The sequence below is a fragment of the Gopherus flavomarginatus genome, chromosome 23 (genome assembly GCF_025201925.1).
Source record: "Gopherus flavomarginatus isolate rGopFla2 chromosome 23, rGopFla2.mat.asm, whole genome shotgun sequence".
NCBI lineage: Eukaryota > Metazoa > Chordata > Testudines > Testudinidae > Gopherus > Gopherus flavomarginatus.
This window is the reverse complement of record NC_066639.1, coordinates 14,515,702-14,528,929: the sequence shown is the minus strand read 5'-3', so window position 1 is coordinate 14,528,929 and position 13,228 is coordinate 14,515,702. Positions and strand designations below refer to the sequence as shown.

General features: G+C 62.1%; 1 protein-coding gene across 3 annotated transcripts in view; it reads right to left on the bottom strand.

Annotated features, from left to right (window-relative positions):
• Positions 1-13,228, bottom strand: part of AURKB (aurora kinase B) — a 52,900-nt gene that overhangs the window by 7,599 nt on the left and 32,073 nt on the right. Inside the window, exons 1-2 of one of the 3 annotated variants that reach the window (XM_050933159.1) lie at positions 2,957-3,110; positions 1,359-1,410 (exon numbers count right to left, since the gene is read on the bottom strand). In XM_050933159.1, coding sequence (XP_050789116.1) covers positions 1,359-1,409 — 51 coding nt within the window. In that variant the 5' untranslated portion in view covers position 1,410; positions 2,957-3,110. Of the gene's footprint in view, positions 1-1,358; positions 1,411-1,619; positions 1,751-2,956; positions 3,111-13,228 lie in introns of those variants that run through there. The other 2 variants (XM_050933158.1, XM_050933157.1) reach the window with 2 other exon arrangements.

The following is a 13,228-nucleotide window of genomic DNA, read 5'->3' as shown; positions in this document are numbered from 1 at the left end:
GCCGGACAGGGCCTCTCCAGGACCTGGCCTCAAAAGAAACCCTAGAACAGAACCGATAGAAAACCAGCCCATCTCGAGTGGGAAATTATCAGCGATGGCGAATCCCCATTGGGAAATACTGGTTCCCCGGGCAGATATTTACAGAGTTCACCCCTTCACCTTCTGCTTGGTAAGTGAAACAGACCAAGCTGCTGGTGTCTCTCAGCCCAAGGCCGGTTTTCTCCCAGTTCACTACGTCGCTCGGAATCAGTGCCCCGTCCACGGCCGTATTTATCACGCTGCTACCACTCCCGTTCCGTAGGTAGGCACTGAGCGGGGGCTTTCACTCTGCCTCAGCACCTGGCATGGGGCAGGGGAGTCCGTGTGGTGCCCTGATCTCGGGGGGGAGCGAGGACCCCATGCGGCACCCGGGTGACGGGAGAGGGTTTTGTGCAGCACCTGGGTGGGGGGCTCCGATCTCGGGTGGGGGGAGAGGGTTTTGTGCAGTGCCTGGGTGGGGAGCTCCGATTTCAGCCAGGGGAGGAGGGTTTTGTGCAGCGTCCAAGTGGGGGGCTCCAATCTCGGGTGCAGTGGGAGGATTTTGTGCAGTGCCTGGGTAGGGGGCTCCGATCTCAGGCGGGGGTGGAGGGGGAGAAGGTTTTGTGCAGTGCGTGGGTGGGGGGCTCTGATCTCAGGTGGGGGGGAGGATTTTGTGCAGTGCCTGGGTAGGGGGCTCCGATCTCAGGCGGGGGGGGAGGGGGAGAAGGTTTTGTGCAGTGCGTGGGTGGGGGGCTCTGATCTCAGGTGGAGGGAGGGAGGATTTTGTGCAGTGCCTGGGTGGGGGGGCTCCGATCTCAGGTGGGGGGGGAGGGGGAGAGGGTTTTGTGCAAGGCCTGGGTGGGGGGCTCTGATCTCAGGTGTGGGGGGAGGATTTTGTGCAGTGCCTGGGTAGGGGGCTCCGATCTCAGGCGGGGGTGGAGGGGGAGAAGGTTTTGTGCAGTGCGTGGGTGGGGGGCTCTGATCTCAGGTGGAGGGGGGGAGGATTTTGTGCAGTGCGTGGGTGGGGGGCTCTGATCTCAGGTGGAGGGGGGGAGGATTTTGTGCAAGGCCTGGGTGGGGGGGCTCTGATCTCAGGTGTGGGGGGGAGGATTTTGTGCAGTGCCTGGGTGGGGGGGCTCCGATCTCAGGTGGGGGTGGAGGGGGAGAAGGTTTTGTGCAGTGCATGGGTGAGGGGCTCTGATCTCAGGTGGAGGAGGGGAGGAATTTGTGCAGTGCCTGGGTGGGGGGCTCCGATCTCAGGTGGGGGGGGGAAAGAAGGTTTTGTGCAGCGCTCGGCACAACAGAATCCCTCCCACCACAGGCCCGCGAGCTCGGCTCACCTTGGCCAGGCTGGGGCCGGCACCAGGGGTCACGTTCTCCTTGTAGGCCATTCTGTGGGGAGAAGAGGACACAGCATCAGCACCAGTCCCCGCCCCAGGCTGCCTGCCCAGGGAGACCCCGATCGCCCGAGGGCCCTGGATCAGGAGGATCCCCTGGGGGCACAAGGACCCCCCCAGAGCAGTTCAGGGTCACCCGGGGAGTCAGGGCCAGCCCACTACCCGCATGCACCCAGGGCACCACGCGATCCAGAGTGACCCGACCTGGTCGTTATTCACCACGTCCCCAGCTGTCAAGCTCTGGTGGGGACGATTTGCTGTTTTCTCCCAGGCCATCGAGGAAGATGTTAAAGAGCGTCGGGCCCAGCCCCGATCCCTGTGGGACCCCACTGGAAGCAGACGGCCACGCTGGCATGCCCCAGGGGACCTGACGCACAGACACAATTGCTCCCGGGGGACCGATTTGGGGAGGGAAAGAACATTAACCCTCCTTTATAACAAAGGCTGGAAAGTCGATTTCCTCCCCAAAATAAGGTTATTCCGCTTCCCCTGTCCCCACCCCACAGGCCTGGTCCTGTGGAGGTCTCCGTGGAGGACCAGAGACGCGGACTGGTGATCACCCAACTCTGACGGGGAATTTTACCACAGAGGTCTTTCCTCCCCGCTGTTTGGCAGGCATTGGAGTGACATAGCTCGTCCCCGGAGAACAGGCTATGAGATGGTCTGGATTTACAGCCCCCGCCTGTCTTATCTGCCCCATCCCCAAGCCGGCTTTCCCACTTTACAGAGGGAGAACGGAGGCGCCGACGCAGCAACACGTTGTGTCACACGGCGCCTGGCGTGTTCGCAGCACAGCTCCCGGTGACTCCAGCTGCAAGCGCGTGGCCGGCTGCAAATCAGACCCCGCGGGCTCATTTTGGGCACCCAGAAAGGAAGACTCATCGAGTGGCCACCTGGAAAGCTTGTGGTGGAAGAGACTTGGCCAACGTCTCCTGGGAACTCTGGGACACAGACAAGGGCAGAATCCAGCCCCCCAGGGACAGCAAAAGCCGCGTCCCTGACACCAGGGCCAGATTTCAAGTCCCTGCTCCAGCGCTGGGGGGCGACGGAGGGTCTCAAAGAAAGTCCTAAGAATTTAACACGGGGAAAGCACCATATTTTTTCCTATCTTCATTCTCAGAAACGGCCGAGCCATTTTGGCTGAAATTTTCTGCCAAAAAAGTCAGCCCGAGGCAAAGACCCGGACTGGACAATTTCAGGGCAAACAGTTAAAAGTTTGCCCAAGTTATAAGTAGGCCTGAAAGAAGCTGATTTGTTCTTTTTTGTAATTTCAATGGATAATATCTATATTTATTTTGAAGCACTTCCCCCCCGCCACCAGTGTTTGCATATTTAAATCCCAGCTGTGCAAAATGATGGTTTTAAGCATTTTCCCCCCAATTTTTTTCATTTTCAATTTTCACAGTCATGGGAAATTGGCAAACAATTATTTCACGACTAGACAGCTTGGAAAAGCGAAAGCTTTGCACAGTTACGTGATGCAGACAAAGTGAAGACCCTTACGTCAAATTAATGAGTTTTCAAACAGCCTTTTTCCCTACTTTGCCTGTCCGTTTGGATTATTACGCGTGGAAGTATTTCTCAGCGGTTTGCTGCGTGCCGTGAAATCGACATTCACCCATAAAAGTCTGACCTGGCCAAGACTAGCTATAAGCGAACGGAAACAGGGCGCCGCCGATAAACATTCGGATTCAACTCACTCCTTCGCTTATAGTGGAAAACATCTCGCCTGCATAACCGTCAGCAGCCCTCCGCACAGAAGCGCAAAGGTTTTCATTTTGCACAACGCGCGGCCCGTTGGTGTTTTGCTAGCAAAGCAAATCGCGTCTTAAACCTTTTAAAAAACCTTATTTGCTTTACATACAATAGTTTCGTTCTAGATTATAGACTTCTAGAAAGAGACCTTCTAAAAATGTTAAAATATATTACTGGCACGCGAAACCTTAAATCAAGGTAAATGAAGGAAACCTCAGCACGCCCCTTCTGAAATGCTGCCGGCTCCTGCTTCAGATTTTCCCCAAAAAATTTGCATTGACGACTATCAGAAAGGTTAACTTCCCTCTGGCTAATTAGAATCATTGAACTGGATTGATGAAACAGCTGGAAACGGGTCTCGGTTTCTGCTTAACTCACCCTGCCGTGAACAACGCCCCCCTGCTCTTCCTGAAAGCCACGGGTGGGGGAGGAAAGACAGGGTCCCGGCCTGGGGGGAAGGGGTACCCAGCCCCTGGCATGGTGTGGAGAATGGAGATACTTATGGGGAGAGCTGCAGGGAGCCCCTGAAACAGAGGGGGGCGGGAGCTTGGCTGACATACTCTGAAGGGTGCCACCCTAGTTATGGGTACTAGGGCAGTGCTTGGAGATCCCTGCTGAGATCAGGGCCCCATTGTGCTGGCTATACAGGGCCTGCCCGGGGAAGTACCCTCTGAACAGACCGAGGGCAGGAGGGGAAACTGAGGCACGGGAGTGCGGGGGGAAGAGACCCCCAAAGGCGAGAACAGGGTCTGGACCCCACGGAGTAAACAACTGAGCCACCTGGTACGTCAAGCAACATCCTAGGAAGAGCTGGGCATGGATGGGGGTCGGGGCGGATGTATCTGAGTCACTAGAAAGCAGCCCACCCCCCAGTGGGGCCAAGGGGCTGCCCCCCAGCCAGACGAGGGGCACTCCAACCACCCCAGGAGAAGCCAAGCAATGGCCCCACGCCTGGGGGCCCTGTCCAGCTGCAAGTGGTCTCAGTGTTTCCCCATGAACAGCCCAGTCACTAGTTAGTTCTCTTGCTTACTCTGTGGGGTTCCCCAGGGCTCAACTGTCACCCCCCAACTCCCAGAGCACCCCCTCCCCCAAGCACTCCCACTCAGCCCACCTGCACCCCACACATCCCACCCTAGCCAACAGCCCCCATGCCAGGCCCAGGGAGGGGGAAGCTGGAGTAGCTCCCTGCCCTGCAGACAGTCTGCTCCGAGACGAGGCTCCCCCAAGTCCTGCCCGGCTGCGTAGGAAGCAGTGCCAGAGCGTCGCCCGGGGACCCTGTGACAGCCCCCCACTGCCCCATAACCCACTCATCCTCCAGCCCCCCACTGCCCCATAACCCACGGATCCTCCAGCCCCCACTGCCCCATAACCCACGGATCCTCCAGCCCCCACTGCCCCATAACCCACGGATCCTCCAGCCCCCACTGCCCCATAACCCACGGATCCTCCAGCCCCCACTGCCCCATAACCCACTCATCCTCCAGCCCCCCACTGCCCCATAACCCACTCATCCTCCAGCCCCCCACTGCCCCATAACCCACGGATCCTCCAGCCCTCACTGCCCCATAACCCACTCATCCTCCAGCCCTCACTGCCCCATAACCCACTCATCCTCCAGCCCCCCACTGCCCCATAACCCACTCATCCTCCAGCCCCCCACTGCCCCATAACCCATGGATCCTCCAGCCCCCACTGCCCCATAACCCACGGATCCTCCAGCCCCCCACTGCCCCATAACCCACTGATCCTCCAGCCCCCCACTGCCCCATAACCCACTGATCCTCCAGCCCCCCACTGCCCCATAACCCACGGATCCTCCAGCCCCCACTGCCCCATAACCCACTCATCCTCCAGCCCCCACTGCCCCATAACCCACTCATCCTCCAGCCCCCCACTGCCCCATAACCCACGGATCCTCCAGCCCACACTGCCCCATAACCCACTCATCCTCCAGCCCCCACTGCCCCATAACCCACTCATCCTCCAGCCCCCACTGCCCCATAACCCACTCATCCTCCAGCCCCCACTGCCCCATAACCCACTCATCCTCCAGCCCCCACAATCCCATAACCCACGGATCCTCCAGCCCCCCACTGCCCCATAACCCACGGATCCTCCAGCCCCCACTGCCCCATAACCCACTCATCCTCCAGCCCCCCACTGCCCCATAACCCACTCATCCTCCAGCCCCCCACTGCCCCATAACCCACGGATCCTCCAGCCCCCACTGCCCCATAACCCACTCATCCTCCAGCCCCCACTGCCCCATAACCCACTCATCCTCCAGCCCCCACTGCCCCATAACCCACTCATCCTCCAGCCCCCACAATCCCATAACCCACGGATCCTCCAGCCCCCCACTGCCCCATAACCCACGGATCCTCCAGCCCCCCACTGCCCCATAACCCACTCATCCTCCAGCCCCCCACTGCCCCATAACCCACTCATCCTCCAGCCCCCCACTGCCCCATAACCCACTGATCCTCCAGCCCCCACAATCCCATAACCCACTGATCCTTCAGCCCCCCACTGCCCCATAACCCACTGATCCTCCAGCCCCCACAATCCCATAACCCACGGATCCTCCAGCTCCCCACTGCCCCATAACCCACGGATCCTCCAGCCCCCCACTGCCCCATAACCCACGGATCCTCCAGCCCCCACAATCCCATAACCCACGGATCCTCCAGCCCCCACAATCCCATAATCCACTGATCCTCCAGCCCCCCACTGCCCCATAACCCACTGATCCTCCAGCCCCCCACTGCCCCATAATCCACTGATCCTCCAGCCCCCCACTGCCCCATAACCCACGGATCCTCCAGCCCCCCACTGCCCCATAACCCACGGATCCTCCAGCCCCCACAATCCCACGCTCCCCCAGCCCCCATAAGCTCCTTCTCCCCTAACCCTCACACACCGTAACACCCCCACACACCCTCATAACCTCCCAGCTCCTCCAGCCCCCCACATCCCATCCCCATCACCCACCAGCTCCTCCAGCCCCCCACATCCCCATCACCCACCAGCTCCTCCAGCCCCCCACATCCGCATAACCCACCAGCTCCTCCAGCCCCCCACATCCGCATAACCCACCAGCTCCTCCAGCCCCCCACATCCGCATAACCCACCAGCTCCTCCAGCCCCCCACATCCCCATAACCCCCCACTCTTACACACCCATAACCCACCAGCCTCCCATAACTCCCCCACCCCCAGCCCCCCATATCCCCATAGCCCCCCCAGCCCAGCCCCCCATAACCCCAAAGCCCAGCACATCCTCATAACCCCAGCCCCTCATAACCCCACCACTCTCACAGCCCCCCATAACCCCCCACCCCCAGTCTCCAATAACCCCCACACCCCAGCCCCCCATAACCCCCACATCTCCATAACCCCCCCAGCCCAGCACATCCCCATAACTCCCAGTCCCCCATAACCCCACAGCCCCATAACCCCCCAGCTTCCCATAACTCCCCCACCCCCAGCCCCTCATAACCCCATCTCTATAATCCCCCCCGCCCAGCACATCCCCATAACTCCCAGTCCCCATACACCCACCACTCTCACAGCCCCATAACCTCCCACCCCCAGCCCCCCATAACTCCATAGCCCCCCCAGCCCAGCCCCCCATAACCCCCACATCTCCATAACCCCCCCAGCCCAGCACATCCCCATAACCCCCAGTCCCTCATAACCCCACCACTCTCACAGCCCCATAACCCCCCACCCCCAGCCCCCCATAACCCCCACATCTCCATAACCCCCCCAGCCCAGCACATCCCCATAACCCCCAGTCCCCATACACCCACCACTCACAGCCCCATAACCCCCCAGCCCCCCATAACACCCCAGCCCAGCCACTCATAACCCCCAAGCCCAGCACATCCCCATAACCCCCAGTCCCCCATAACCCCACCACTCTCACAGCCCCCCATAACCCCCAGCCCAGCCCCCCATAACCCCCAGCCCCTCATAACCCCCAAGCCCAGCACATCCCCATAACCCCCAGTCCCCCATAACCCCACCACTCTCACAGCCCCATAACCCGCCACCCCCAGTCCCCCATAACCCCACAGCCCCATAACCCCCCAGCCTCCCATAACTCCCCCACCCCCAGCTCCTCATAACCCCATCTCTATAATCCCCCCCGCCCAGCACATCTCCATAACCCCCAGTCCCCATACACCCACCACTCTCACAGGCCCATAACCCCCCACCCCCAGCCCCCCACATCCCCATAACCCCCCCAGCCCAGCCCCCCATAACCCCCACATCTCCATAACCCCCCCAGCCCAGCACATCCCCATAACCCCCAGTCCCCATACACCCACCACTCTCACAGGCCCATAACCCCCCACCCCCAGCCCCCCACATCCCCATAACCCCCCCAGCCCAGCCCCCCATAACCCCCACATCTCCATAACCCCCCCAGCCCAGCACATCCCCATAACCCCCAGTCCCCATACACCCACCACTCTCACAGCCCCATAACCCCCCACCCCCAGTCCCCCACATCCCCATAACCCCCCCAGCCCAGCCCCCCATAACCCCCACATCTCCATAACCCCCCCCAGCCCAGCACATCCCCATAACCCCCAGTCCCTCATAACCCCACCACTCTCACAGCCCCATAACCCCCCACCCCCAGCCCCCCATAACCCCCACATCTCCATAACCCCCCAGCCCAGCACATCCCCATAACCCCCAGTCCCCCATACACCCACCACTCTCATAGCCCCATAACCCCCCACCCCCTGCCCCCCATAACCCCCACATCTCCATAACCCCCCAGCCCAGCACATCCCCATAACCCCCAGCCCCCCATAACCCCACCACTCTCACAGCCCCATAACCCCTCACCCCAGCCCCCCATAACCCCCACATCTCCATAACCCCCCAGCCCAGCACATCCCCATAACCCCCAGTCCTCCATACACCCACCACTCTCACAGCCCCATAACCCCCCAGCCCAGCCCCCCATAACCCCCACAACCCCCCCAGCCCAGCCCCCCATAACCCCCACATCTCCATAACCCCCCCAGCCCAGCACATCCCCATAACCCCCAGTCCCTCATAACCCCACCACTCTCACAGCCCCATAGCCCCCCACCCCACCCCCCATACCCCATAACCCCCCAGCCCAGCCCCCCATAACCCCCACATCTCCATAACCCCCGCAGCCCAGCACATCCCCATAACCCCCAGCCCCTCATAACCCCACCACTCTCACAGCCCCATAACCCCCACCCCAGCCCCCATAACCCCGACATCCCCATAACCCCCCCCAGCCCCCCACATCCCCATAACCCCCCACCACCCCACATCCCCATAACCCCACATCCCCATAACCCCCCAGCCCAGCACATCCCCATAACCCCCAGTCCCCATACACCCACCACTCTCACAGCCCCATAACCCCCCAGCCCAGCCCCCCATATCCCCACAGCCCCCCCCAGCCCAGCCCCCCGTAACCCCCCAGCCCAGCACATCCCCATAACCCCCAGTCCCCATACACCCACCACTCTCACAGCCCCATAACCCCCCACCCCAGCCCCCCACATCCCCATAACCCCCCACCACCCCACATCCCCATAACCCCCCACCCCAGCCCCCCATAACCCCACATCCCCATAACCCCCCAGCCCAGCACATCCCCATAACCCCCAGTCCCCATACACCCACCACTCTCACAGCCCCATAACCCCCCACCCCCAGCCCAGCCCCCCATAACCCCCACATCTCCATAACCCCCCCAGCCCAGCACATCCCCATAACCCCCAGTCCCTCATAACCCCACCACTCTCACAGCCCCATACCCCCCCACCCCAGCCCCCCATACCCCATAACCCCCCCAGCCCAGCCCCCCATAACCCCCACATCTCCATAACCCCCCCAGCCCAGAACATCCCCATAACCCCCAGCCCCTCATAACCCCACCACTCTCACAGCCCCATAACCCCCACCCCAGCCCCCCATAACCCCGACATCCCCATAACCCCCCACCCCAGCCCCCCATAACTCCCACATCCCCATAAACCCCCAGCCCAGCACATCCCCATAACCCCCAGTCACCATACACCCACCACTCTCACAGCCCCATAGCCCCTCACCCCCAGCCCCCCATAACCCCCACATCTCCATAACCCCCCAGCCCAGCACATCCCCATAACCCCCAGTCCCCATACACCCACCACTCTCACAGCCCCATAACCCCCCAGCCCAGCCCCCCATAACCCCCACATCTCCATAACCCCCCAGCCCAGCACATCCCCATAACCCCCAGTCCCCATACACCCACCACTCTCACAGCCCCATAACCCCCCACTCCCAGCCCCCCATAACCCTCACATCTCCATAACCCCCCAGCCCAGCACATCCCCATAACCCCCAGTCCCCATAACCCCACCACTCTCACAGCTCCATAACCCCCCACCCCAGCCCCCCATAACCCCCACATCCCCATAACCCCCCAGCCCAGCACATCCCCATAACCCCCAGTCCCCCATAACCCCACCACTCTCACAGCCCCATAACCCCCCACCCCAGCCCCCCATAACCCCCACATCCCCATAACCCCCCAGCCCAGCACATCCCCATAACCCCCAGTCCCCCATAACCCCACCACTCTCACAGCCCCATAACCCCCCACCCCAGCCCCCCATAACCCCCACATCTCCATAACCCCCCCAGCCCAGCACATCCCCATAACCCCCAGTCCCCATACACCCACCACTCTCACAGCCCATAACCCCCCACCCCCAGCCCCCCATAACCCCCACATCTCCATAACCCCCCCAGCCCAGCACATCCCCATAACTCCCAGCCCAGCCCCCCATAACCCCACCACTCTCACAGCCCCATAACCCCCCACCCCAGCCCCCCATAACCCCCACATCTCCATAACCCCCCACCCCCAGCCCCTCATAACCCCCACATCTCTATAATACACCCAGCCCAGCACATCCCCATAACCCCCAGTCCCCATACACCCACCACTCTCACAGCCCCATAGCCCCCCACCCCCAGCCCCCCATAACCCCCACATCTCCATAACCCCCCAGCCCAGCACATCCCCATAACCCCCAGTCCCCCATACACCCACCACTCTCACAGCCCCATAACCCCCACCCCAGCCCCCCACATCCCCATAACCCCCCACCACCCCACATCCCCATAACCCCCAGTCCCCATACACCCACCACTCTCACAGCCCCATAACCCCTCACCCCAGCCCCTCATAACCCCCACATCCCCATAACCCCCCACCACCCCACATCCCCATAACCCCCAGTCCCCATACACCCACCACTCTCACAGCCCCATAACCCCCCACCCCCAGCCCCTCATAACCCCCACATCTCCATAACCCCCCCAGCCCAGCACATCCCCATAACCCCCAGTCCCATACACCCACCACTCTCACAGCCCCATAACCCCCCACCCCAGCCCCCCATAACCCCCACATCTCCATAACCCCCCCCAGCCCAGCACATCCCCATAACCCCAGTCCCCATACACCCACCACTCTCACAGCCCCATAACCCCTCACCCCCAGCCCCCCATAACCCCACATCTCCATAACCCCCCAGCCCAGCACATCCCCATAACCCCCAGCCCCTCATAACCCCACCACTCTCACAGCCCCATAACCCCCCACCCCCAGCCCCTCATAACCCCCACATCTCCATAACCCCCCAGCCCAGCACATCCCCATAACCCCCAGTCCCCATACACCCACCACTCTCACAGCCCCATAACCCCCCACCCCCAGCCCCCCATAACCCCCACATCTCCATAACCCCCCCAGCCCAGCACATCCCCATAACCCCCAGTCCCCATACACCCACCACTCTCACAGCCCCATAACCCCCCACCCCAGCCCCCCATAACCCCCACCCCCCATAACCCCCCCAGCCCAGCACATCCCCATAACCCTCAGTCCCCATACACCCACCACTCTCACAGTCCCATAACCCCCCACCCCAGCCCCCCATAGCCCCCACCCCCGTAACCCCCCAGCCCAGCACATCCCCATAACCCCCAGTCCCTCATAACCCCACCACTCTCACAGCCCCATAACCCCCCACCCCAGCCCCCCATAACCCCACATCCCCATAACCCCCCAGCCCAGCACATCCCCATAACCCCACCACTCTCACAGCCCCATAACCCCCCACCCCCTGCCCCCCATAACCCCCACATCTCCATAACCCCCCCAGCCCAGCACATCCCCATAACCCCCAGCCCCCCCATACACCCACCACTCTCACAGCCCCATAACCCCCCAGCCCAGCCCCCCATAACCCCCACATCCCCATAACCCCCCAGCCCAGCACATCCCCATAACCCCCAGTCCCCATAACCCCACCACTCTCACAGCCCCATGACCCCCCACCCCAGCCCCCCATAACCCGCACATCTCCATAGCCCCCCAGCCCAGCACATCCCCATAACCCCCACATCCCCATAACCCCCCCAGCCCAGCACATCCCCATAACCCCCAGTCCCCATAACCCCACCACTCTCACAGCCCCATGACCCCCCACCCCAGCCCCCCATAACCCCCACATCCCCATAACCCCCCAGCCCAGCACATCCCCATAACCCCCCAGTCCCCATACACCCACCACTCTCACAGCCCCATGACCCCCCACCCCCAGCCCCCCATAACCCGCACATCTCCATAGCCCCCCAGCCCAGCACATCCCCATAACCCCCACATCCCCATAACCCCCCCAGCCCAGCACATCCCCATAACCCCCAGCCCCTCATAACCCCACCACTCTCACAGCCCCATAACCTCCCACCCCCAGCCCCCCATAACCCCCACCCCCGTAACCCCCCAGCCCAGCACATCCCCATAACCCCCAGTCCCCATACACCCACCACTCTCACAGTCCCATGACCCCCCACCCCAGCCCCCCATAACCCGCACATCTCCATAGCCCCCCCAGCCCAGCACATCCCCATAACCCCCAGTCCCCATACACCCACCACTCTCACAGCCCATAACCCCCCACCCCCAGCCCCCCATAACCCCCACATCCCCATAACCCCCCAGCCCAGCACATCCCCATAACCCCCAGTCCCCATACATCCACCACTCTCACAGCCCCATGACCCCCCACCCCAGCCCCCATAACCCGCACATCTCCATAGCCCCCCAGCCCAGCACATCCCATAACCCCCAGCCCCCCATACACCCACCACTCTCACAGCCCCATGACCCCCCACCCCAGCTCCCCATAACCCCCACATCTCCATAACCCCCCACCCCCAGCCCCTCATAACCCCCAGTCCGCATACACCCACCACTCTCACAGCCCCATAGCCCCCCACCCCCAGCCCCCCATAACCCCCACATCTCCATAACCCCCCAGCCCAGCACATCCCCATAACCCCCAGTCCCCCATAACCCCACCACTCTCACAGCCCCATGACCCCCCACCCCAGCCCCCCATAACCCGCACATCTCCATAGCCCCCCAGCCCAGCACATCCCCATAACCCCCAGTCCCCATACACCCACCACTCTCACAGCCCCATAAACCCCCACCCCAGCCCCCATAACCCCCACATCTCCATAACCCCCCCAGCCCAGCACATCCCCATAACCCCCAGTCCCCATACACCCACCACTCTCACAGCCCCATAACCCCCCACCCCAGCCCCCCATAACCCCCACATCCCCTATAACCCCCCAGCCCAGCACATCCCCATAACCCCCAGTCCCCATACACCCACCACTCTCACAGCCCCATAACCCCCCACCCCAGCCCCCCACATCCCCATAACCCCCCCAGCCCAGCCCCCCATAACCCCCACATCTCCATAACCCCCCAGCCCAGCACATCCCCATAACCCCCAGTCCCCATACACCCACCACTCTCACAGCCCCATAACCCCCCACCCCCAGCCCCCCATAGCCCCCACATCCCCATATCCCCCCAGCCCAGCACATCCCCATAACCCCCAGTCCCCATACACCCACCACTCTCACAGCCCCATAACCCCTCACCCCCAGCCCCCCATAACCCCCACATCTCCATAGCCCCCC